The sequence below is a fragment of the Vulpes lagopus genome, chromosome 3 (assembly GCF_018345385.1).
Source record: "Vulpes lagopus strain Blue_001 chromosome 3, ASM1834538v1, whole genome shotgun sequence".
Classification (NCBI taxonomy): domain Eukaryota; kingdom Metazoa; phylum Chordata; class Mammalia; order Carnivora; family Canidae; genus Vulpes; species Vulpes lagopus.
The window spans coordinates 129,191,497-129,217,156 of NC_054826.1; the positions used below are offsets into that span (position 1 = coordinate 129,191,497).

General features: G+C 57.2%; 1 protein-coding gene across 9 annotated transcripts in view; it reads left to right on the top strand.

Annotated features, from left to right (window-relative positions):
• The window catches only part of AXIN1 (axin 1), a 59,195-nt gene that overhangs the window by 22,080 nt on the left and 11,455 nt on the right, over nt 1-25,660 (top strand). For 5 of the 9 annotated variants that reach the window (XM_041747940.1, XM_041747939.1, XM_041747938.1 and 2 more), the window contains exons 3-6: nt 12,959-13,099; nt 13,601-13,639; nt 16,905-17,001; nt 24,500-24,703. In XM_041747940.1, coding sequence (XP_041603874.1) covers nt 12,959-13,099; nt 13,601-13,639; nt 16,905-17,001; nt 24,500-24,703 — 481 coding nt within the window. The remainder of the gene's footprint in view (nt 1-12,958; nt 13,100-13,600; nt 13,640-16,904; nt 17,002-24,499; nt 24,704-25,660) is intronic. The other 4 variants (XM_041747944.1, XM_041747948.1, XM_041747943.1 and 1 more) reach the window with 3 other exon arrangements.

Sequence of the window (25,660 nt, forward strand, 5' to 3'; positions counted from 1 at the left end):
CCCCATGCACGGGGAGCACGGTGGCCGACCATGCAGCTCTTACCTGGTGCCACCAGGTGACTCATTCACCCTCTAATCTCCTCCCATCCCAAATTATCTCTGACCTCTGTCGGGGCGGCACATGTGCTCTATAGTCTCTGTGTCGCTGGCAGGCTGTCTCTTCAGCCTCTGGTAGCACCTGCTTCTGCACCCCGTGGTGACCCCAGGTGTCTGTCATCCAAAGCTCACGATGGATATGTAAGTTGGGTCGCGTAGGGGAGTCAGTGGATAATGCTGTTGGCCTTGCCTGGTAGTTTGTGTAGAGGCCAAATTCCTGATTTTTGCATAGAGCATGTAAGGTAGAGACTTTTTTTTTTTTCTATTAGGTAGAGACTTTTTTTATACCTGACATTGGGCTCATTTCTGTCATTAAATGTAATGACAAACTTGTAAATGTTTTGATATTTAGATACAGAGGTCAGTTATTTGTTTTACCAGTGATAATACCTACACGTGAATGTGGGCAGCGTGCCCTGAAACCATCTCGCTGCTGGAGAAACACAGAGGCACGTCCTCTCTGGGGGCCGGTGCTCTGCACCTTGTAAAGAGGGTAATTTGAAACGGCATGTCCATCCTCACCCTTTGGCCCCTTTGCCTTGGTCACTTTGTGGTGGTGAAGGCTCTGCAGGTGAGAAGACAACTCTTGGAGCAAGTTGCTTTGTTAGGAAGCTGGCCCGTGCTCCTTCCTGAGGGTGCTTGTGTGAGGGGCACCCGGATGCCGGGCAGGACCCCATCCGAAGGCCGGCCATGTCGCTCTGGGTGTGGGTGACGGGCTTCTCGCTCCGTGGGTGGCTCCCTGAGGGCGATGGGAGAGAGCTCTGGCCTGGCGGCCCCGCTCTGATTGGGTCTGGACCCACACTCCCTCCCACTGATGAAGTCCAAGTGTGGGAAGGGTGCTGGTCGGCGCTGTGAGGTGTTGTGCACGTGAGGGGACCCCGTGCGACTGCCGGAACCTCAGGAAGGACCGCGGGCTGTTGCCAGGCGGGTGGAGAAGCAAGCCGCAGGGCCGCTGAAGCCCACGGTGCCACCTGGTGGGCAGGCACGGACTGCTGATGGGAGCGGAGCCTGCACAGATTCAGAGCAGATGTGCCCGGCGAAGGAAGCCAGACAAAAGGGAGCGTGTGGCTCCCCTGTGTGGAGAATTCTAGAAAACGCAGTCTAGCCACTGGTGACTGGTGGAGGAGGGGACTGGGCAGGGGCCTTCTGGAGTGGCACGAGGACACTCGGGGGTGATAGCTGCCTCCGCTGTCTGGTTGCGGCGGTCGGGGCATGGGTGTGGACATGTGTCAGAGGTCCTCACTGTATGTGCTTTAACGAAGTGTGCTGTATGGCGTGTCACACTGGGGTAGGGATGTTTCTAAAAAGGCATTTTACGTGCTTTCCTCTCAGGGAGCTAGGCTTTTAGAACAAGATGCTAAGGCTTGGGCAGAGCCCAGCTGTTTGCTTCCGCAGGGCCGTGACAGGTGTGGGCTCCTGCGTGCGGCCACCGTCACTTGGGCCTCGATGAGGACGGGGCTCTGGGGAAGGGCCGGGGCCCCTGGAAACCGCTTCTGGCAGGAGGTTGCTTGGTAACATGTCAGCGGTGGTGTCGCCTGGCCCGGCTGCTGGCTGCTGGGTCCATGGGGCAGAGGTGATGACCTGTTGGGCCCTGAGCTCAGCCAGGGACCCCTTCCCTTGGCTTTGTGGAGGTGGAGTGACTGACCCTGATGCGTCGCTCTGTTTCTAGTGTAAGGGATTGTCTGACTTGTCAAAATAGTGATCAGGTAAATTGATGTATTTCATAAGCTAGTCCGTAGTTTATGATTCTGTGATCTCACGCGTAAGATTCTAATACTATCAATCCCAGTTGTTTTTTTTTTTTTTTTCCAGTTGTTTTTATTGAGCTTCCGTTCTCCCATAAAATCCGGCCAGATTCCGTGGACAAGTCCACGTGGAAGCTGCTGGTCATGGCCCGCTGCAGTCACGTGGTCCCTGCAGCCCACCCCAGATGAGCCCGAGTCCACTCCTGGGACTGCTTCCTTGTAGCCTCCTCGTTGGGCGTGTGTCCACACCACCGCCTGTCCAGAGGGCCCGGGAAGACTCACGCAGGAAGGTACACCCGGTGTACCTTGGATCCCTGGGGAGGTGGCGGGGAGATGAGCAAGAACTGCCCACTGGGACGGACATCACAGCTGAAGGGGAGGGATGGGACATACAGGCGTCCAGTTGTGGGATGAAAGGCGCCACACAGGGAGTACGGTCAGTGGTTTCATGAGAGCGCCAGATGCGACGGACGGCAGCTGCCCCTTCGGGGGAACCCGGGAGTCGTAAGTGGGGACGGATAACACTGTGTCACCTACACTCAGGTATAAAACAGGGGCCTCTGGGTGGCCCAGCAGTTAAGCATCTGCCTTCAGCCCGGGGTGTGATCCTGGAGACCCCGGATCGAGTCCCACGTCGGGGTCCCTGCGTGGAGCCTGCTTCTCCCTCTGCCTGGGTTTCTGCCTCTCTCTCCCTCCCTCCCTCTCTCTCTCTGTCTCTCCTTTGTGAATAAATAAATAAAATCTTTTATTTTATTTTATTTATTTATTTATTTATTTATTAACTTTTTAAAGATTTTATTTATTCACTCATTAGAGACACACACAGAGAGAGAGAGAGAGAGAGAGAGAGGCAGAGACATTGGCAGAGGGAGAAGCAGGCTCCATGCAGGGAGCCCGATGCGGGACTCGATCCCGGGACCCCCGGATCACACCCCAGGCTGCAGGCGGCGCTAAACCGCTGCACCACCAGGGCTGCCCTAAATAAAATCTTTTAAAAGATAGATTGATCGATCGATCAGCTTAAAAGCCGCTGATGTGGTCAGTGAGTCCACTGAGCTGAGTGACACAGCTTTGCAGTTTGCTGACAGCAAGCACGTAGCAACTTGCCAAGTATTTTTAGGGGTGGAGACTGTTTTCTGTACCTCGGTAGAACGGCACAGGGAGCCAGAGAGCGCTGTCAGAGGCGGCCCGTGTCTCTTGCAGGATGGCCGGGGTGAGCACAGGTGACCCTTGCAGTGGCCCTACACCAGGGCCGCCTGGAGGCTGGGGAGCATGGGCCATCCAGGCCTCTGCAGGGGTGGCCTTGCTGTCGTGTGGACCTGGGCCCCACTGTCTGCATGTTCGCGTCTCAGGTCAGAGCACTGAAGGCCGTCCCGGTGGAGCGCAGGGAGGAGATGAGCCCCGGCAGGTCCCTCCTTCGGTCACTTGTCTCGCGGCAGCCACAGCTCCCCAGGGGAGGCGATGGACGCTGGCCCGGAGCTGTGGGTGGGGCGTTGTGGTGTCCAGCTCAGGGCCCGAACCTGTCGAGCCGGGCGCTGACGGTGTAGTCTGCGCTGCCTCGGTGGACGGACCGACGGCCAATCCTGAGCCACCGGCCGTGGCGGCCTGGACGGCAGGCCTCACTGGGAGCACAGCCCGGCGGCACTCTGGGATGGGCCGCATCCCTCAGCGCTGACAACCAGCCGCCTCCTTGGCCCTTCCTGCCTGCCAGCTTTTCCACTTAATGATAGGAGGTGATGGCTTCCTTCTCTGTCCTCCTGGAGAGAGACAGGGCACGGGAGCGTGTCCACACGCACGCCAGCGGGGGAGGGGGCAGGGTGGGGCGGATTCGGAAGCCGGCTCCGCGCTCAGCTCACAGCCCGCTGCAGGGCTTGGCACGGGGCTGGGGCTCGATCCCGTGACCTGAGATCACGGCCTGAGCGGGAAATGAGAGTTGCTACCCAGGTGCCCCCAAGAGGTGATAACCTTGAAGTGCGAGCACTCAAGTCCGTGACTCCCGTCCCTGGTCCCCCACCTTGGCGGCCTGCTCCCTGGCCAGGCCGCCTTCCCTTGCTCTGCCCTGGCGTTGACCCCCATTCGAGAGGCCACATCAGTCTCCCAAACTCTTCCGTCAGGCCCTCTGCACCGAGAACCAGGGTAGACCCGGGTGGGGGGCCTGGCTGGGTTTTGCCTTCCAACTTTCTGGCCCTCTCACCTGCATTCTTTACTTTTTTTTTAAGATTTTATTTATTTACTCATGAGAGACTCGGAGAGAGACAGAGACACGGGCAGAGAGAGAAGCAGGCTCCCTGCAGGGAGCCCGATGTGAGACTCGATCCCAGGACCCCAGGGTCATGCAGACGCTCAGCTGCCGAGCCCCCAGGCGCCCCTCCCACCCGCACTCTCAGCGTTCCACAGGCCCCAGCATGGGGTACTTGGCTTCTCTCGTGTGCCTCCTCGTCCCGGGATGGGCGTGTGTAGGGCGCACACCCCTCTGTCGTATCTGAAAGTACGCGGGCCTGTCTCGTGCTGGGAGCACCAAGTGAGCGCACTGTTCGGAGTGGAGAGCTGTGCGGTGGCAGCACGGTGCCGGGGCGCACTCCGTCCTCTCCTGCCTGCTGTTCGGTCATCTTGATTGTTCCTTCCCAGACATTCTGTAACTCTTCAGTTCTCTGCAGAATTTTTTGGAACACAGAAGCAGAAACCAGCTCCCACCTCTCTGCAGCCGTGTTCCGGGAGCCGTGGGGGCTCCCGGGCTGAGGCCTGCCCGCCCCCACCTGCCAGTGCGCCTGGTGTCTCTGGTTTGCGGGCAGAGCGCCCAGGCACGGCCGCAGGGCCAGCAGAAGGCGGAGCGGGGCAGGTCCTGCTGCAAATGGGGAGACGTGTGCCGGTTAGGCAGGGTGCTGAGCACGACCCAGGGCCAGGCTGGAGCTGCCCTGGAGCTGTCGTGGAGCTGCCCTCGATGCGTCTTGGTGGGAACAGAGTGCACAGGGGGGAAGCCAGCATTGGCTGCTATTTGCACGATGACCGGGCCTTCTGGCTTTTCTTCTAATTGAAGAATTTGAGGGAAGACGCACGGGAGAAGGTGCTCACAGCCTCCCCTTCCCACCTGTCTGACTGCAGGTGGGGCTCGCCGCTGCTGGGGCCAGGGTCTCCTGACCAGCCCTCTGCTGAAGCAGCCTCGTGCCCGGGGTCGAAGCGACGGCAGAGGCGGACGAGGTGTGCCAGGGCTGGGGAAGGACGCACTGGCCCACACATGCTCGCTGTGGAGGGAGTGACAGGAGCCTTGCGTTCCTACGTTGTTCTTTTCGCTTTTATACAAGTAAACATTTCTTAGGATAAAAACTATGTTCAGGGACGGACCAGACTAAACATACAGAGGAAAATGGCCATGAGCACACTGCCAGGAGGATCTTTAATTCCAGTGTCAAATTTGGGGAAATTTGGGACTTTCCTTTATCAGCTCGCATGGCTGGGGCACAAATCCCAGCCTCGGGCCAACAGTGCTTCTGCACTGGGCTGGGTGGTGGAGGTGTGGACTTAACACAGAGTCACACCAGGAGCACGGGCCTCAAGCTGGGTGCAGGTGATTCTGGCGTCTGGCGGAAGACGCCTCGTCCAAACCCACGTCTGCTCCTGCAGAAAACTTTCCACCATAACGGCCAGTCGGCAGCGATGGGTGGCCAGACACAGAGTGAGAGCCACCGGAAGCAGAGGGCAGAGTAGCCCTTGGCAGAGCTCCAGACGTGGGGGTCTCCACAACCTTTAAAACGTAAGACTGTCAAGTCCAGGAATCCACGGTTGACCTCCAGGACAATAGGAGAGGAAGCGGTGATGTAGCGACTTCAGGGCAGTGCCGTGGACGGTCCACACTGGCTGCCCTGCTCCCCGGGCCCTGGTCGCACTGCTGCAGGAGCGCCTGCGGTGGTGGCCAGTGTGCTTGAGCAGCTGCACTTTTGATTTATATAATTTTGATTACATTTAAATATCCCATGTGGCTAGTGGCTACCATCGTGGATGCTTTGCAAAATTAAGATATACAACAGCTAAGACAAAAAATCCCATGGATGGGGTGCTGGGTGGCTCAGTCAGTACAGCATCTGCCTTCAGCTCCGGTTGTGACCTCGGGGTCCTGGGATCGAGTCCTGCATTGGGACGCCCTGCTTCTCCCCCTGCCTCTGCCCCGCCTCCTGCTTGTGCACGCTTGCTCTCTCTCAAATAAATAAAACCTTTAAAAAACAATCCCATGGATAGATTTAACAATGTGTTGGTTAGAGAATGAGCCAGAAGGAGTTATGCACGGGCCCTCAAGGGGGGAGAGGGGTGGATCCGAAACCTTCTCGTGGACGGGGTGCAGTGAACTCAGAGGAAGAAGTGACCTTGGAGGAGCCGCCGATGGTCCTGCAGTCTGCAAGGACAGTAATGGCCAGAGGGGTTCTGTGCGCGGTTCCGGAGGGGGCTGCACGCAGACGGGGGAAGGCCTAGGTGCTCACACGGTCAGTGGCTGAGGAAGAACTGATAAGTACGCGGGTGACCGCAGGCACGTCTCGGGCTTCAGAACACAGCCACACAGCAAGCTGAGTTATATGCGGGGGTCGCTTGCCGGCGGGGACACACAGGTAGGTGCTGCCACACGGCCGTGAGGTCCTGGAATCACTTGGAAGGAGAGGGCTGGGGCGTCAGGGGACTCTAGGCTCTGCTCACTAAGGTCGCCTACTGTAGTTGCTATGGCAGCGGTTGATATGCCGAGGCGCGGACCCACGCGGTATGGACCTATGTGGTATGGACCTACATGGTATAGACGTGCTGGAGCAGGTAGAGTGTAGGTATTGTGCAAGTCTGGCCCTAGGAGTGACGGGGACAAGTCTGGCCCTAGGAGTGACGTAGCTGGGGGCAGGGCCTGGCCAAGCCCAGCAGGTGTGGTATCGAGCAGAGGGGCTTCAGGCTAAGACCCAAGGGTGCCTAGGTCAGGGTCAGGCAGGGGTGGTCAGGGACAGAGGCTGGTTCACCGTCTGTGCACCGGGCACCCCTGAAGACACAGCCGAAGGAACAGCAGTGATGGGGGGTGGGGGGGAGGTCAGAGCAGGGACTTTAACGAGGATTCATGTCAGATGCAGAGTGTAAACAGACCAGAGGAAGGAGGGAGCCCATGTGGCTTCCGTGACCCCTTAGCCATGAGGCCCGCCTGTCACCTCAGCTGACCACAGCCCTCCTGACCTGCTTAGGGAAGGCAGCGTGGGGACGTAGGTGCCTGGTCCCCGACATACCCTCCAGGCTGACGTGAGTGCAGGGGGCCAGTGGGGCCGGCTCCCCAGGGGTATTCAAGCCTGGCTTGAGCTGGAGCGCTTTTCTGTAGCACTGAGTGGACTTCTGGTAGCCGTGAGACTCATGACCTTGTGTCAGAACAAACGGGGACGTGACGTGGAGCATGATGCAGTGGGCGCCAGAATTCGTGAGGAAAAGATCACGAGGCTCTTCCTCGAGGATGCTCGAGTGAGGCGGTTGAAAGGAGCATCCCTGCGGGCGAGGGCGCGGGTCACGGCTGCAGGTAGCCCGACAGATGGAGGGGCCGACCCACACTCCACCCGCTGGAGTACAGCTTGGGTGTCGTCCTTCATCCTGAGGATTCCTAGGAGGTAAGAGGCCTCATCTCGGGTGGAGAAGCATTGCTTCTGGTATCAGATAATCTGGTGGCCCAGGGCAAACCTGCAGCGGAGAATAGCTAGAAATGTTGAGAACTAGTGTTAATTTTTTATATATATTTAGATGGAGGGGAGCATGGAGGAGTAGAAAGAGAGAATTTCTTTAAAAATCCGATTGAAGGCTGGGCACTTGTATGGCTTGGTCAGTTGAGTGTCCAACTATTGATTTTGGCTCAGGTCAGGATTTTGGGGTCCTGAGAGGGAGCCCCACGTCGAGCTCTGCACACGGCATGGAGTCTGCTTGTCCCTCTCCCTCCCGCTGCTCTGCATGCTCGCGCATGCGCTCTCTCTCTCTCTCAAATGAATGAAATCTTTTGTTTTTTTTAAGATTTTATTTATTTACTCATGAGAGATAGAGAGGCAGACACACAGGCAGAGGGAGAAGCAGGCTCGACGTGGGACTCGATCCCGGGACTCCAGGATCACACCCTGGGCCAAAGGCAGATGCTCAACCGCTGAGCCACCCAGGCATCCCATTTTTTTTTTTTTTTTTTAAGATTTATTCATTCATGAGACACAGAGAGAGAGAGGCAGAGACACAGGCGGGGGGAGAAGCAGCCTCCCTTCAGGGAGCCCGATGCGGGACTCGATCCCAGGACCTCGGGGTCACACGCTGGGCCGAAGGCAGCCGCTGCACCGCTGAGCCCCCCGGGCGTCCAGGAGGATATTCACACACAGTGCCTGGCCCTCCGTCCAGAATAGCCAGATACTGAATGGAAAGTAACCTGGGGGCGGCTAGGGATCTGGGGTCTGGGGATGGAGCCCCGTGTCGGGCTCCTTGCTGGAAAGGGATTCGGCTTCTCCCTCTGCCTCTGCTCCTCCTCCCACATGTGTGCTCTACACGTGCTCACTCTCTCTCTCTGATAAATAAAATATTTTAAAAAGACAGAAAACTAACCGTATGCTCAGGGATATAAAACAATATGATTCTTGAGAAAAATGAGTGTGAAGACAACTGGGATCCAGAGAATGTGGTTAATGGTCACCACCTGGGTGGAGGTCTGGGTAGGGGTCTGGGTGGGGGTCTGGGTGGAGGTCTGGGTGGAGGTCTGGGTGGGGGTCTGGGTGGGGGTCTCCGGCCAGGGCAGGCGGCTGGGGGTGGGGCGCAGCTTGTAGGCCCACAGGGCCGTGGCAGGGCTGAGCAGAGACACAGCTCGTGTGCGGACCGAGCAGGTGGAGCAGGAGCCCGGGCGTCCGCGCAGTCCGCCAAGGCCAGCAGGGCCTGCGGCTGGGAAGGCCAGAGGTCGGGTGGTAGGGGACGGTCACCTGCTCGCAGCTGGCGTCCCCACGAGTCACCTGCCCATGGCAGACGGAGCACCGTAGAGCGGGAGACGGCGGCTGGTGCGTGCTTACTCAGCACGGGGAGCGCGCGAGCTAAACGTGTTGGTGTGATTCAGCATCCCCTGTGGGACAGCCCTGCCGCAAGTGCCCGCCGCGACAGCCACGGTGAGGAGTCCAGGCGCCGTTGTGCGAAGTCCGAGCCCGCAGCCTGGGGTGTTGCGTGGTGAGGGTGGGGCCTGTGGAACCGCCCAGCTCCAATCTTAGAGGGGAAAATCGGCTTGTTGGACAATGAAACGAATCCGGGTCTGTCCTTGGGGTTAGCGGCTGGTGTCTGTGGCCGTCGGGGCTCAGCCCGGAGAGCAGCGGCCCTGGGAGGGTTGGGGCCGAGGCGCACTCTGGCCTGGGTGTGCAGCGGGGGACATGGCCATCGGTCAGCCTGAGAACCGGGGATGGGGCGGCACGGGACGAGGGACAGGCCTCTCTTCCGGACCCTGCTGCCGTCCTGTCTGACGCACACTGTGCCATGGAGCTGCTGGATCCTAGGCCGTCCTGTTTCACTGTTTAGGGACGGCCACGTGGCTCTGGGGTCTGTGGTGCTGGGCCATTTCCTGCTCCCTCCAGACGTGCGCGAGGCTCCTGGAAAATAGATGTCCCACCCGCTGAGCAGGTCTGTGCAGACCGAGGGAGGTGCAGCCGCTCCCGCTGCCAGCAGCCCCCCAGAGGGGACAGGTCAGGGTGCTGTTCAGGCAGAAGGGAGACTCCCGGTGCAAACGTGGGGGTGGCTCTGGGTGACCGTCCATGGGGTAACACCATCCTAACCATGTCCTGTGCGGTGTGGGATGTTTACGGAGTTAAAACACGGGACACCAATGACATTGGTGTGTGAGGGAAGTGAAGGGAATTAATTCTGACCCTGTGTGACCTGGGAGGAGGGAAACGCACTTTTTACTTTGGTACATCAGGGCGCCTGCTGCGACCTTTACGGGAACCACTAACAGCGGAGTAACAGGGTTATTTTGTTCGAGAGAGGAGATGGAAAATAAAAGTCACCCCAAAGGAAGGCGAGAACGAACGAAAGAGTTGGAGCAGAAGGACACACAGAAACCAAGTTGGCGAGGTGGTGGGTGGCCCTGCCCCTTGGTCACGGGCGGTGCAGCAGGACCCGTGGCATAATCCGAGCAGAGGGGTCCTGCTGCACAGTGGGCCCAGCTCCTCCTCCTAGAGACCCACCGGAGTAAAAGAATTTATTCAGTTAAACGTAGAAAATAGGAAGAAAGTTGTGCAGACGGCAGCCAGAGGCGGGCAGCGCGGAGCGGGACACGTTCCTGGGTGGGTCCGTCGGGGTTTTACTCTGCCAACTTTGAAAGGTCCAGCGTGTGGAAGTTTCTTGCGGCTCCTGGGAGGTTGGCTGCGCTGGCCGTGCCCATGCATGTGCACACGCTCCCCGTCCGCGGCTGTCTTGTGGGGACGCAGGTTGCCACCCGTGACCTTCGCCCTCGCGGTCGTGGCCAGCAGCCAAGGCTCCACACTGGCAGCTTCGTCCTGAGGGCCGCCCCGCTGAGCAGACGTCCGAGCGGGTAACGGGTCCTCCATCCTCCTGGCCGCTGTGCTCTGCTGCGCTGGCTCCTGTCATCTGAGCCTGGAGCCCACGCGTGGCGCACTCTGCTCATCCTGCAGTTGCAGGAAACGCAGACACCGTGTTTGTCTTATTTTTTATTTTTATTTTTTAGATTTTATTTATTCATGAGACACACAGAGAGGCAGAGACACAGGCAGAGGCAGAAGCAGGCTCCATGCAGGGAGCCCGACGTGGGACTCGATCCCGGGTCTCCAGGATCAGGCCCTGGGCTGCAGGCAGCACTAAACCACTGCACCACCGGGGCTGCCCATAAATATGATATTTTTTTATCGAGGGCGCCTGCAGGCTCCCTAGGTAGAGCGTGTGGCCCTTGATCTCTGGCTCGTGAGTTCAGGCCCCACTTTGGGCCTAGAGCTTACTTTAAAAAATAAAAGTAAAATTTTGTGATACTTAAAGAATTTTGCTGTGGCCGGCTGCCCTCAGTTTGTCACTTCATGTCAGACATAACCTAGATGAGGAGGTGTAACCACGCGGGGCTGGGGACCAGCTGGCCGTGTCTCTGTCCACGTCCCCGTCCCTTCCTGCGGGCCTCTGGATGGCCCCGTTCCTAAGCCGCTGCCCTTATTCAGCTGGAACTTGCGAGTGTCCCCAGGGAGCCCTCGGCTGCAGGGTGGGTCAGGAGGCCGGGTGTGGGTGGGACAGGACCCCTGTGTGGGTGGGACCGTGGAGCTGGCGGGTGACCGTCCCCTGCTGCGCCTCACTGGCTGGAATGAGGGGTCACCTGGCTGGCACTCGTCGTGCCGCGCTTCCTGAGACCGTGGACGCCAAGACCCCCTGGGGGAGTTGGCCCCTCTCCAGCTGCACTGCCTGGACCACCCCGGCCCTACACGTTCTATGTGATGGGCGTTCAGGATACAGAGGTGTCTGGGCCCGAGTCTTGCTCGAGCACCTTTTCCTCAGTGTGTGCATGGTTTGAATTGGGGCTTCCAGAACGTTCTCTGCATTGGGTCATGGTTGTCTGTTACCTTAGAAGTAACTGGAGTCTGAGTGATGCAGTGACTCTTCCCAGGTCCTCGTGCTTGGCGCAGGCCGTTCACAATGTGACAAGTGTCCGGGTCCTGTTGGCAGCAGTGCTCTCATCACAGGTGAGGCTGGAACCCAGGTGGGTTGTGTCCCGGCCACCAGGAAGGCTTGGCGGGCCCCGTCTTGTCGTAGCCTCAGACAGCCTTGCTGTATCTGTCCCCTTCCCGAACGCCTGTATGTCGCTATGTGAGCACAGTATTTGGGCAGTGGAGGCGTCAGGGCACTCGGCAGGGACACGGCAGGGACACGGCAGGGACACGGCGGTGACGGGCGGGGCGGCGCCCAGACAGCAGCGCAGCCTGCAGAAGTAGAGGCACGTGGACGGAGGACGGGGCCTGGCGTTTAAAGTTGTTCAGGAGTCTTTAAAAAAAAAAAAAAAAAAAGGCAGCTCGGGTGGCTCAGCTGTTTAGCGCCTGCCTTCCGCCCAGGGCGTGACCCCAGGGTCCCCGGATCTAATCCCACATCGGGCTCCGTCCATGGAGTCTGCCTGTGTCTCTGCCTCTCTCTCTCTCTCTGTGTCTCATGAATAAATAAATAAAATCTTTAAAAAAAAAAAAAAAAAAAAGTTGTTCAGGAGGGAAGCCCCGATGGCACAGCGGTTTAGCGCCACCCTCAGCCCAGAGCCTGATCCTGGAGACCCAGGATCGAGTCCCACGTCGGGCTCCCTGCATGGAGCCTGCTTCTCCCTCTGCCTGTGTCTCTGCCTCTCTCTCTCTCTCTCTCTCTCTCTCTCTCTCTGTCTCTCATGAATAAATAAAATCTTTTAAAAAAATAAATAAAAAATAAAGCTGTTCAGGATAAGGTGGATTCATTCAGGATTTGTGCCGACTCTCCATCTTGATGCAAGGAAGTGAGGTGGGTTATATAGCGACCGTTTCAAGTGAAATTCTAAATGAAAAAAAAAAACTATTGGATCATTTGAGGAAAAATAAAAATGTATTTTGAAGGTTATGACGAGGAAGGCCTGCTTTCTAAGATAGCAGAAAATCTGAAGGAAGAGGTTGGTAAGTCTGGTTTCGTAGACGTGAAAACCTTTGTGCGACCAAAACCAACAAAAAGTCGGAAAGAAAAGTGACATTTAGGGAGAAAGTATTTTCCGCCTGTGTCACTGGCCGTTCATAGTAAGACTAGAGGTTTTGATAAACTCTGGCAAAGCCGTGAGCCTCCCAGTGGAAAGTGGACGGAAGGGGTGAGCGGATCCCAGGTGAGGACGGGGTGTAGACGGCCCGGATGCCAGCCTGTGGGCTCCCAGGGGCACGACAAGAACCGGGGCGCGCTGTGGTAAGGCTTGGCGGCGACAGGCGGACCCGTGCCCCCCACCCGCAGGCACGTCCTGCCTGGGTCTCTGTTGGGGCTGCCGCAGGCTGAGCGGCCAGCAGATTGGGGTGTCGCCCACCGCCCGGGTAGACCTCGAAGGTGCGGGATGTGCGCCGTGATCGGGGGGCTCCATGGCTCTGCCTTCGGCCGCCACTGACGTGTGTTCCTCTTGGCAGGTGTGGGTCCTGGCGGGAGCCTGTGCATCCCTACTACGTCAGCTCCGGCTACGCCCTCGCCCCGGCCACCAGCGCCAATGACAGCGAGCAGCAGAGCCTGTCCAGTGATGCCGACAGCCTGTCTCTCACCGACAGCAGCGTGTGAGTCCCCCCTTGGACATGGGCCGTGCCCACCGCGTCGCGTGCCCCCTGCACCCCCACCAGCACAGCCGGGCTGCGTCATTAAGGATCCGGAACTTGCAGCAGCTGCTTGTCTCTGAGGGCACGGCTGCTGGCACCTTGGAACGGGGGGGAGCCGTCAGGGGGCTCACCATACAGATGGGTGGCCGAGCAGGGTGGGCAGGCGGCCCCCGGCCAGGCCCTGCTGTGCACAGGTGCCTTGTGCTCCGTGCCCTTCTGTCGTTTGAAATTTTGTTCCTGTCACATACTCTGTGTAGGACATGGGGAGGCAAGAGCCGAGGGCACTGGTAGGGCCGGTCCTGTGCAGGGATAGCGCAGGGCCGCACGTGCCCAGAGGCCGTGGGAACCATCCAGAGCCACCTGGAGCCTCGTGTCCCCCAGGGGTGACAGTTCACCTAACTCTTCCATCGTCCTCTTGATGGGAAAGTACCTATTTTCTGACACTCTCCTTTGCTTTGACAGGTGGCTTTTGGGGACCCAAACGCACATCACGAGTTTGATGTAAGACACTGTGTCGTTATATCAGGGCCTTACCCAGCCAGCCTGCCAAGGTCATTCGTGGTCCTGGCTGCCCGCGAATGTCACATTCACCCCGTTTTCAGTCTGGGTGCCATTCACCATCTGACTGCCGCTGCCGGGAGGTCCCTGGCCAGGGCCCGAGCAGGTGTGCGGTGTCCCCCACCCCCACTCCGAGACTGGCTGGGGGCCGAGGGCCAGGACTGCGAAGGGGTGGGAGCAGCCGCTGTCAGCTGGCTGCCTGTGGGGCGGGGCGGGGGGGGGTGGCTTTCTTCCCCAGCCAGCTTGCTTCCTCATGGGAAAAACCGTGGACAATCAGGATTTTTTTTTCTTTTTTTAAAATTTTTATTTATTTATGATAGTCACACACAGAGAGAGGCAGAGACATAGGCAGAGGGAGAAGCAGGCTCCATGTACCGGGAGCCTGACGTGGGATTCGATCCTGGGTCTCCAGGATCGCGCCCTAGGCCAAAGGCAGGCGCTAAACTGCTGCACCACCCAGGGATCCTGACAATCAGGATTAAATAAAAAAGGAAGGGTCACTAAACCTTCTGTAGAGAAGACATCATAAAATTGTGGTCCCACTTCCTGTGGGGTTTTCACAGTCGGTGCCTCGTCTCTGCCTGTGTTCCCGTGTTCTTCCCGCCGCCAGACAGGCCCTTTCCCAGCCACAGCAGTACGCCCCCTGTCGCTGCGCATCTGGGGTACCTTCTTTTCCTCTTTGGGCCCAAGCTGGACCCGTCCCTTCAGGTTGAACTTCTTTGTGTGGTTTTTCTCATTCGTTACCCTTTTTTTCAGGTAAAATGTTGACGTGTTTAGCAACTTCTTATTTGAAATGGCTGTGTTTTCAGCAGTACCTGCCACAACCCCCACCAGCAGGTGACAGTTCGGGATTGTGCATTTGTAGCATTGGGTTTTCTCTTCCCTGAAACTGATTACTACAGTGAAAATCCATTTGTCCGCACACTTTTTCTTGAAAAGTCTCTTAATTCTTTCACAGAAAATGACATATGGTTCCTAAATGAAAGATCTGAAATTTTTAAAATATGGGACGCCTGGGTGGCTCAGCCATTGAGTGCCTGCCTTTGGCTTAGGGCGTGACCCCGGGGTCCCGGGATCGAGTCCCACTTCGGGCTCCCCTCAGGGAGCCTGCTTCTCCCTCTGCTTGTGTCTCTGCCTCTCTCTGTGTGTGTCTCATGCATAAATAAATAAAATCTTTAAAAAAACAAAATAAAATAAAATAAAATTTTAAAAATATTTTTTTCCTGGTAACTCTATCTTGGTTTACACTAAGATTCAGAAATACAGGAATAGTTGATTTGGAATGTAAAATATTTAAATATATATCAGGCAAAAAGTAGGATTGTGGGTTTCATCTAAATTATCTTATAGCGGGCACAGCTGCCCTCAGCATGCCAACCACACAGTAGAGACGGTGGCTCACTGCACTTTGTGCACGGGTGTCTAAGGACAGTGTCTAATCCATAGAGGCATGTGGAATGTTTAAATTCCTGGTCAAAGCATATGAGAAACAAAAATTTGGTGGCCCTGGACACTGGAATGGAACTCCAGGGGCATGTAAAGATGTTTTTTTTTTTTTTTTTTTTTTAATTTTTATTTATTTATGATAGTCACAGAGAGATAGAGAGAGAGGCAGAGACACAGGCAGAGGGAGAAGCAGGCTCCATGCTCCGGGAGCCCGACGTGGGATTCGATCCCGGGTCTCCAGGATCGCGCCCTGGGCCAAAGGCAGGCGCCAAACCGCTGCGCCACCCAGGGATCCCATGTAAAGATGTTTTAAATGCATTTGACTCACCTGTTCCTTGACACCTGCCCCCTTGGGTGCCCCTGCCAGGCTGCTGAGCCAGTCACACTGCACACCAGCCGGTGCCCTGACAGCCAGGGACACTGAGGCAGTGACAGGAGAGATGGGCTGTCCTGGATTCTTCCTCCCTCACTCTGACCCAAAGTACACCCTCTCCCCCTGGATGGAACCCCTGAGACATGTGATTTTAGGGGGAGAACATTACTTCCCTGCCTGCCGACACAGCCACTGAGCTGCTGGGTGTGAGGCGGGGCCAGGACATCCTGGGCACCTTGGGCGGCAGGTGGCAGCTTCACTAGGCTGCACAGCAGTTAATGAGGTGAGGTCAGAATTGTGGCTGCGTGGTTGACCCCTGCTGTCAAGTGAGAGCAGCACTGTTGCCCAGCCGCCACCCTGGGGCTGTGCTTGGGAGAGAGGCCGGGTCGCAGATCTTGACTGCAGCCCCTGGGGAACACGGAGGCCGAGGCCTTCCAACAGCCAGACGGCCTAGACGCATCCGTTCCCGCCGTCAGAGCCGGGAGCCCACCTGGGAGTCCTTGGGTGAGGAGGAGACGGGCCTGGGAAAGCCACCGACCAGGCGTCCTCCTCTGGTGGGCGTTGTCCGTCCTGTTGGCTCCTGTGAACCGCTGAGCTTCCAGAGGCCCTTCACGTAGCAGGGGAGCACAAGGAGTTCCAGGGATGGCGCATGTGCAGCAGGGCATTCAGCCCGGAGTGAGTGCACAGTCGTGGTAAAGACAATACAGAACTCGATTCCTGTGTTCGTGATGATCTTCGAAAGGGCTCATCACTGAAACACGTGTCAGGGCAACAGATTTGTGCACAGGGAGGTTATGCTCATTCAGCAGTTCACCGTGGAAGGTAGCAGAGCAAGTCAGAACCTTGGAAATCTCTTCCAACGGGGTCTGTCATTTGGGGGCCCCTGTTCCTGGCCCCCTTGGAGCGCCCCTCCCGGGTAGGCACACGGCAGCCCACCTGGGCAGTAAAGCACAGATCGCTGCACGTTTTCGGCAAAGAACTGGTAGTAAACATTGTCGGTTTCACGCCCATGTACGGTCTCTGTCCTGTATCCCTCCCCCGCCTTAAAAACGGGGGCGTCTGGGGGCTCAGCGGCGAGCATCTGCCTTCAGCTCAGGACGTAATCCCGGGGTCCTGTGGTTGAGCCCCAAGTCGGGTTTTGTGCTCAAGGATTCTGTCTATCCCTCTGCCCCTCCTCCCACTGACGTTAGTGTGACTCGTGTGTGCTCTCTCTCTCTCTCTCTTTCAAATACATCTTTAAAAAATAAATATTTTAAACAAATGGAAAAACCGTTCTTCGCTGTGAAGCTGTAGAAAACAGCCGACTCTACTCCAGGTCGAGCCAGCACAGCGGAGTCGTGTTGAGCTGTTCTGTTTGCACTCACGCCAGGCTCGCTCTCTCCTGGACAGGGATGGAATCCCACCGTACAGGATCCGCAAGCAGCACCGCCGGGAGATGCAGGAGAGTGTCCAGGTCAACGGGCGGGTGCCTCTACCTCACATTCCTGTAAGTTCCGGCTGTGCAGCCCTCCTTCCCATGTGAGCCCTCCAGCCCTCTCACACCAGGCCCATCCCTGCTCCTACTCCGCCTGGCTTCCTGTGAGCTCAGCTCACGTCTAGGCACAGCCTGCGGTCGCGCGGGTGGCCCGTAGGCCCAGCCTGTCCAGTCCCTTCAGGAGCGGGAGGGCCGGCCACGGCACCTGCTGGGCAGTCTGGCCCCATCCTGGTAAGTGAGGAGCTTCTCCTCGAGGCGGGAGAGCGGCTGTGAGCCTGTCGCCAGCCCCTGCCTGGGCCTCCTGACTACGGCTCCATTGATACCCGGCACCCCCGGGCCTGGCCACGTTACTGTGGCACTTTCTGTGGGAGCTGCCTCGGCTTCACCCCTTAGGGTGACAACACCAAGGTGCCAGGGGTGCTCCCGACCGTGGGCGCTGGGGGCTGCCCAGAGCCGGCCGGGCAGCCTGTCTATCTACAGAGTCGCTCTGCTCACGTTGGCACCCTGGCTGGACACGAGGGACTTCTCAGGGCAGAGGAGGAGGGCTCGCTTGCGGCCTCAGGTGGCCGCCTGTTTGCGGTCTGTGCAGGAAGAGCCCGTGCGTGCAGGGTCAGTGCACGCCCATCTTCAGCCAGGATCCCTTGGTTCAAGGGACCTTTGAGCTCCTTCAGATCACTTTAGTTTTGAAGCAAGAAGAGAGGTAGGTGATGGTGAGAACAAAGGATGTGGCTTTGTTCTGACTTTGAGAAGAGGGCCGCCTGGCATTTTGTCGCCTCCCAGCTGACTCGGCACGGCCCAGGCACTGACGTGTCTACTGGGAGAGGAGCGGAAGATGCTGCGGGGAGCGTGGGTGCGCGTGTGTGTTGCACGTGTGTGTGTGCACCAGCGACCTCTGAGGGAGCCCCAGGCAGGTGCCTGCCTCCCTTGGCTCTGCTCCGTGGACATGTAGACTCAGAGCTGGGTCTGGGCAGGGGGAGCAGGAGGGGAGCCAAGTCCCCCAGAGGAAGCGGGTGAGAGGACAAGGAGCCACGTGGAGGCTCCCCTCCCCCCAGGCCCAGGCTGCTGGGCGTCAGAGTCCGTGGCGATGGAGGAGAAATCTGTGCCTGTTATCTGGCGAAACCAAGGTGGAGCGTGCGGAGGAACGGGGCACTGACGCCACCCAGGGTAGCCCCCGGGCAGTACCTGCTCCCGGTGGGAACAAGCGACTTCGTGTGGTCCGTCAGATGGGTGTTGCCTGTGGGGGCCGTGGGGGCTGTGGGGATGTCCCCAGGACAGTAGCCCAGGGTGAGGGCCATCCTACACAGGAACTGGCTTTCAGTTTTCTGGAGTCACCGGGGAGACAGGAGTCAGACAAACAGCCTGGCTCAGTACCTCAGGCCTCAGTGCGAGAGGAGGTCCGGCGGCATGGGGCCTGTGTCAGGAGGACCCCTGGTAGGATGCCTGCCCCCGCTTCTGGGACGGGACATCGAGGAGGCAACTTGCTCTCAATTTGGGAAATGTTCTTGCTGGAGCTCTTGCAACGTTTCTGCAACAACTTCTCTTTTTTTCTATTTACATTTTTTTTCAGGGCAGCCCGGGTGGCTCAGTGGTTTAGTGCCGTCTTTGGCCCGGGGCCTGACCCTGGAGTCCCGGGATCCAGTCCTGAGTCGGGCTCCCTGCATGGAGCCTGCTTCTCCCTCTGCCTGTGTCTCTGTGCCTCTCTCTTTCTCTCTCTCTCTCTGTGTCTCTCATAAATAAAATCTTAAAATTTTTTTTTCACACTTTTATGTCCTATTTTTATTTTCAAGAGAAAGCAGTCACATAATTTATAGTGGTGAAAAGAGAAAACCAGATAATTCCAGAAATGTTTCATATTTAAGAGTAAAAGTAGCAAATTGAACTCCAATTAAAAAAAAAAAGAGTAAAAGAAAACATAAAACTCAGCAAAACCTTAGCATTTTTGGGGGGAACATTCTTTCTGATTTTGTGAGTTACAGAAAGGCACAGAGAGACATCTTATTTTATACACTTAACAAGTTTTTAGAAGGAAATTTCAAAAGATACGCGCAAGATTCCACTCCAGAGGAAGGTGCCTGAGGACCAAGGATGAAGATTTCTTAGAGGAGTCTAGAAGAGATGAGTGTTTCCACTGTCAAACCTCCTCACTCTCTTTCATTAAATAACTGAGTTGATAGAAGGAAAAGGGATCTATGAGATTTTTCTCTGGAGACATGTTGAACACTGAGACACCGGACCCCCATCTCCAACCCCAAAGGGGGTTTAGGGATGCTAATTTGTAATCCTCCTTTTTTAACATACTTTTTTTTTTTTTAATTTAAACTCCATTTACCAACGTATAGTATAACCCCCAGTGCTTATCCTGTCACCCAGTCACCCTACCCCCTGCCCGCCTCCCCTTCTGCAACCCTTTGTGTGTTTCCCAGAGTTAGGAGCCTCTCGTGGTTTATCTCCCTCTAGTTTTTCCCACTCAGTTTCCCTCCTTTCCCCTATAGTCCCTTTCACTATTTCTTATATTCCCCATATGATATGAGTGAGACCATATGATGTTTGTCCTTCTCCGCCTGACTTATTTCACTCAGCATAATACCCTCCAGGTCCATCCACATTGAAGCAAATGGTGGGTTATTTGTTGTTTCTGATGGCTGAGGAATATTCCATTGTATACATAGACCACAGCTTCTTTATCCATCATCTGTCGATGGACACCGAGGCTCCTTCCACAGTGTGGCTATTGTGGACACTGATGCTATAAACATCGGGGTGCTGGCATCCTGGCGTTTCATTCCATCTGTATCTTTGGGGTGAATCCCCAGCAGTGCAATTGCTGGGTCGTAGGGCAGGTCTATTTTTAACTCTTTGAGGAACCTCCACACAGTTTTCCAGAGTGGCTGCACCAGTTCACATTCCCACCAACAGTGTAAGAGGGTTCCCCTTTCTCCACATCCTCTCCAACATTTGTGGTTTCCTGCCTTGTTAATTTTCCCCATTCTCATTGGTGTGAGGTGGGATCTCATTGTGGTTTTGATTTGTATTTCCCTGATGGCCAGTGATGCGGAGCATGTTCTCACGTGCTTGTTGGCCATGTCTAGGTCTTCCTCTGAGAGATTTCTGTTTGTGTCTTTGGCCCACTTTATGATTGGATTGTTTGTTTCTTTGCTGTTGAGTTTAATGCCTTCTTTATAGATCTTGGCTACTAGCCCTGTATCTGATACGTCATTTGCAAATACCTTCTCCCATTCTGTAGGTTGTCTTTGAGTTTTGTTGAGTGTTTCTTTTGCTGTGCAGAAGCTTCTTATCTTGATGAAGCCACAATAGTTCATTTTTGCTTTTGTTTCCCTTGCCCTCATGGGTGTATCTTGCGAGAAGTTGCTGTGGCCAAGTTCAAAAAGGGTGTTGCCTGTGTTCTCCTCTAGGATTTTGATGGATTCTTGTCTCACACTTAGATCTTTCATTCATTTTGAGTTTATCGTTGTGTCTGGTGTAAGAGAATGGTCTAGTTTCATTCTTCTGCACGTGGCTGTCCAATGTTCCCAGCACCATTTATTGACGAGATGGTCCCTTTTCCAGTGGATAGTCTCTCCTGTTTTGGTGAATATTAGTTGACCATAGAGTTGAGGGCCTGTGTCTGGGTTCTCTATTCTGTTCCATTGATCTATGTGTCTATTTTTGTGCCAGGACCACATTACCACATTGTCTTGATTCTCTCCTTAAAAAATTTTGTTTGTTTGTTTGTTTATTTATTTGATTAATTAATTAATTTATTTATTTATTTCAGAGAGGGAGAGAGCACAAGCAGGGGGAGCAGCAGAGGAGGAGGGAGACACAGGCTCCCCACTGAGCAGGGAGCCCAGTGTGAGGCTGGATCCCAGGACCCCAGGATCATACTTGACCCGAAGGCAGATGCTTAACCCACTGAGCCACCCAGGCATCCCTCAAAAACAATTTTTTATTCAATAAGTTAACCAGAGTGAGTGTTCATTAAAACCAGAATAGAAAATGAGAGGTTGGAATACAGACCTGGAAAGGCTTCTCAGAATGTGGCATGGGGAGAATCAGGAAGAGTCAAGAGCAACAAGTGTCAGTGGGGGAATGTTCCAGAATGGAGGAAGGCGAGGAGTCTTCAGGTTCTGGAAGGTCCTGGCCAAGTCAGCATGAAGGTAGAGCCAAGAAAGGCAGTGGCATGGCAGCGAGAGCCTGGCCTTCCTGTGAGGCATGGACGGTGCTGCGGCCCCACAGGCTTCCTGCCTCGGTTGACCAGCCCCTGGAGGGGGGCTAAGAGCTTTGGCAGGCACTGTGCCGAGCGTTGGGCCTGGCCCTCAGTGACCATTCAGTGAGAGCAGGAGGTCCTGTGTGTCCTGAGAGAAGCCAGTGTTGCCTTTGGGGGAAGGTCAAATGAGCCCCTGCTCCGTGCGCCGTTCACGCATCCACAGGATCAGCCCAGGCTGGTCGACGGCCAGGCCAGGGGGGTCAGTGCAGATGGGGAGCCAGAGGTCAGCCAGAGGTCCTCACCCGCCTGGGCTTTGTTTCTGGGGTCCAGTGTGACAAGAAGCTCTCGTGTACTTATCTGGGGTGTGAGGAGCTTCTTGGCCTCTACAGGGACACAGCCGCGTCCGTTGTTTGACGGTCAGCAGAGGGCGGCGGGGGGCAGGATAGAGAGGGTGGGGACCACAGGAGCAGGAGCTCTGGATGCAGCCTCGAGAGAGCAGAGGCCCTTAGAGCAGCACGTTGTTCCAGGCAGTGGTTGGGCAGGTGAAGGGACTCCAGGTGTCCCTTGTGGACTCCCACGGACATTAATCGGGAGACATCTGGCCCAGGCGGAGTCAGGGGCCCAGGCGGGGGAGCTCTGGTGCCCGACGGCAGGAGCCATCACCTGCAGATGCTGCAGGAGCAGCGTCAGCGGCAAGGGTCCCGAGCCACAGGGAAGGATGTGGCTGCGTGTCCTGCCCGTTGGCCATGGAGAAGCCCCCATCACCCCATCACCCTAGACACCCGTGTGCAGGCTTCCATGCACAGTGGCCCCTGCCAACTTTCTCCCGTGCTCCGCAAAATAACGGCTTTTGTTTTTGGGAGTGGTCTGTGACTTTTTTACAGATTGCTTAGCCCATAGATTTGCTTTCCTGAAGAAAGCCATCTTTCCTGGTAAAATAACTGATTTTTATTTTTAAGGGTAATATTTCTTTTTTTTTTTTTTTTTTAAGACTTTATTTATTCATGAGAGACACAGAGAGAGAGAGAGGCAGAGACACAGGCAGAGGGAGAAGCAGGCTCCATGCAGGGAGCCCGACGCGGGACTCAATCCCAGGACCCCAGGATCAGGCCCTGGGCTGAAGGCGGCGGTAAACCGCTGAGCACCCCCGCACTGCCCCAGGGGTAACATTTCTTACCCGGCCAACCAGATGGAGGTGTTCCCCATCGTAGCCGAGGCTGTGGGGTGCTGTGGCTGGCGTGGTCTTCTGTGGTGGGGACGCCGGCCCGCGCCCAGAGCCTGCACACATCCGTTTTGTCATTGGGCAGGGGCAGGGCAGGGGGACGTGGGCTGGCTCCTGGGTTGGGCGAGGGGCTGCGTGTCGGTGGCTGTGCTGGGGCACGTGGGCGCCTGCCCTGGCCCTCGAGCTTCGGATGGCTGCTCCTCGTGGCTGACAGAGGGGCCCTTCCCGTGCCCCAGAAGGTCCATGGCTTTAATGACAGTCTTTTCCTTGGCGACTTTCCTGTTCCTCCACAGCTAGAAGGCATAGGTGTGGTCATTAGCATAACTTCTTGCAATGTGTGACTTTTCCAAGCATAACCTGCAGCCTGGAGGCTCTTCTCCAGAGCACACGGGCTTGGGGGTGCATCCGCCGCAGCCAAGCCCCCGCGTGTCCTCTCGCCAGCATCACCCTGCCTGTGTGCACTTTGGCCTCGTGAGGACTTTTCACTGTGCCCTTGGTCCGCGTGTGCTGTCCTGCAGTCCGGACCTTGGAGCTCCGGCCACCCGGACGCCTGGCCTTTGGCCCTCAGCCCCGTGTGGGCCCTGCCGCTCTGGTCCACGCAGCGCCCGCGGAGGCAGCACTCCATGGCCGGCCCTGTCGGCCTCCGCGCCTCTCGCATCTGACGTCTGTCCAGGAAGACCCTGCCACGGCCTCTCAGCCTCTCGCCATCCCTACCGCCCGGCCTCTTCTGGGGACACTGATCACCCTCAGTCGCCCCGTCCTCGTGGGCCTGGCCTCCTCACATCCAGGATCAACCCCGGGCTGCCTGCACCAGCTTGTCATGCCGTTGACGTGCCGCCCGTGTCCTGGCCTTGCTCTCCTCTGCTTCCCTGTCCAGGGCCCTCTGAGGTCCCTGCAGCTGCCCCTGAGCTCATCGAGGCCAGCGTCGGCCCCACATGGAGTGTTGGTCTCTGTGCCCTGGCCACAACCTTCTCCCCCAGGCTCACGCGTGTCTGAGGTTAGGGACTGTTGTAGACGAGAAAAGTGAACACACTCGGCTCCAACCCCCATGGGAGGCCTCCCCCCTCCCCTCCCTTGGTGGCCCCCCGGGGCCCCCATTGCCCCCCTCACTTAGACCTTGGTGGCTTGGAGGTTTAAATGCTACAGTGCGCATTGTTGGGACAGCTAATGAAATTGGAATGAGATCAGCTCTTAGGTAACAGTTGCCAGGGCGCTCTCCTCGCTTTGTACTAGTTGTGACGAAGTGCAAGGATGTGTTTGCTTGGTAAAATCACGAAGGTGTTCAGGAAGGAGCGGGCTTTGTGTCTTCTCTCGTGACTCAAGGTGCACACGCGCATCTGTGTCAGCGTCTGTGAGAGGGGATGGCAGTGCTGGCAGGTGTCAGCAGTTGGGGAATCGCGGTGGAGGGTGGACAGCAGTTCTTTGGCCTATTACAGTGTTTTTAACTTTGAAGTTATTTTAAAGTAAAGTTACGCCCCAGAAGACTTACAGTGTGTTCCCGAAAGCTGCATTGCTCAGCTGTTTTCCAAAAAGGAAGGTCGTCCCATTTCCCCTGACGCTTGTGCCCTGAGTTTTGTGTCTCCCACCCTTAGAGCAGAGCCACATCCCGAGCAAGGTGTGGGCCCTCGGGGCCTGCTGTCCCATGCTGCGCAGGGCAGTCCTGCAGGCCGTGTCCCCCAGGGCTCCTGGGCTCGGCCCTTCCCTCACACGGTCCCTGGCCCCGTAGGTCTGCCCCAGGCACTGGGCCTCACGGGGTATTGGCCTGGCCAGGCATGTGCGGGGCAGTTCCTGGGGGCGGCTGGCGGCCGAAGGGAAGGACACACCGGGGTTAGCACACCGAACCTACTCCCTGCCTAGGGCCCTAACCCGGCTCCTGCCGGCCCCCGGCCGCCAGTCCTCTGGTCGCAGAGGCCAAGGACGCAGTTGCCAGCCTTGCGTTCCCCTCCCAGGTCAGCGCTGGGTGAGGAGAGTTTTAGTCCCACAGCACAGGGGGCAGTGAGGAGGTTGACACGGAGCGGGAGGGGAAAAAGTGAACAGTTACGTTAAAATGCGGATTTCACGTGCGGTGTCTTGTCGCCCAGAAAGTGCTCGCGTGCCACGCGGTTCAGAGCCACACGTGCCAGCTAATCAGCAGTGTCTCCTCGCAGCGCACTTACCGAATGCCAAAGGAAATCCGTGTGGAGCCCCAGAAGTTTGCCGCGGAGCTCATCCACCGCCTGGAGGCCATCCAGCGGACGCGGGAGGCCGAGGAGAAGCTGGAGGAGCGGCTGAAACGCGTCCGGATGGTGAGTGCGCCCCTCGGGGGAGGGCTACGCATGGGCTCGCGTGGCGAGCCGAGTGGAGGGCGGCTTCAGGCCGCGAGGACTGCGTCCACTCCGGGGCTGGCAGCCTGCCCCTTGGAGCCCCCGCCGCCTGCTCTCCAGGGAGGAGGTGCCCGGGTGGGGGGCAGCCGCGGGCGCTCAGCAGCCGCTCTGGGCCGTGTGGAGCTGGGGGGCAGGCCGAGAGCACGCCCCGCTGTTGTCGCCCATGGGGGCCACGCGGGGGCCACGCGGGCTCAGCTCGGGGAGGAGAGTGGTGGCGTTCGACGTGTGCCCAGAGCGGCCTGGCTGAGCCTGCCCCCCTGCTCTCCTGTTGCTGCGGGCTCTGGGGGCTGGTACGCCCCGTCTGCCCTGCTGGCCCCTCCCATGTCCCGGGGGCCCCCGGGGAGCACTGCCGGGTCCTGCATGCGTATGTGTGAGGACTGGAGCGTGGACTGGGCAGGGAGGGCTGGCGGCCCCCACCTGCCATCGCAGAGCACAGAAAGGCGGGAGGGCGGGATGTGCCCGCCACGTACCTTGTTTCGGGCCTGTGGCCTTGCTGGACGCTCAACACTGTGAAACCTTCATGCAGTTTGTAACTCACTTGCTCTCATGCTTCCTGCCCTAACTGCCAAGGACACGCTTTGCCTCGGTCGTCTCTGTGTGTCGTTCTGTGAGATCGGTTTCCTCACACATGCGGGGGCTCCTGTGCTGGGATTTGGGTGACGAGCTCGTTCCTCGAGTGAGGACTTCCCCGAGCCCCTCACACTCCACGAGGTGGCTTGTGCCCAAGGCCCCTGCACCCTGTCCTCCTGGCCGTGGGCCTTGCTCTGCGCATAGGGATTCCCTGCTGGAGTGGGAAGTGGTCACCGCTGGGGGTGCCCAGCGGGTGGTCAGTGGAGCAGCGACTCTTGATCAGGGTCATGAGTTCAAGCCCCACGTTGA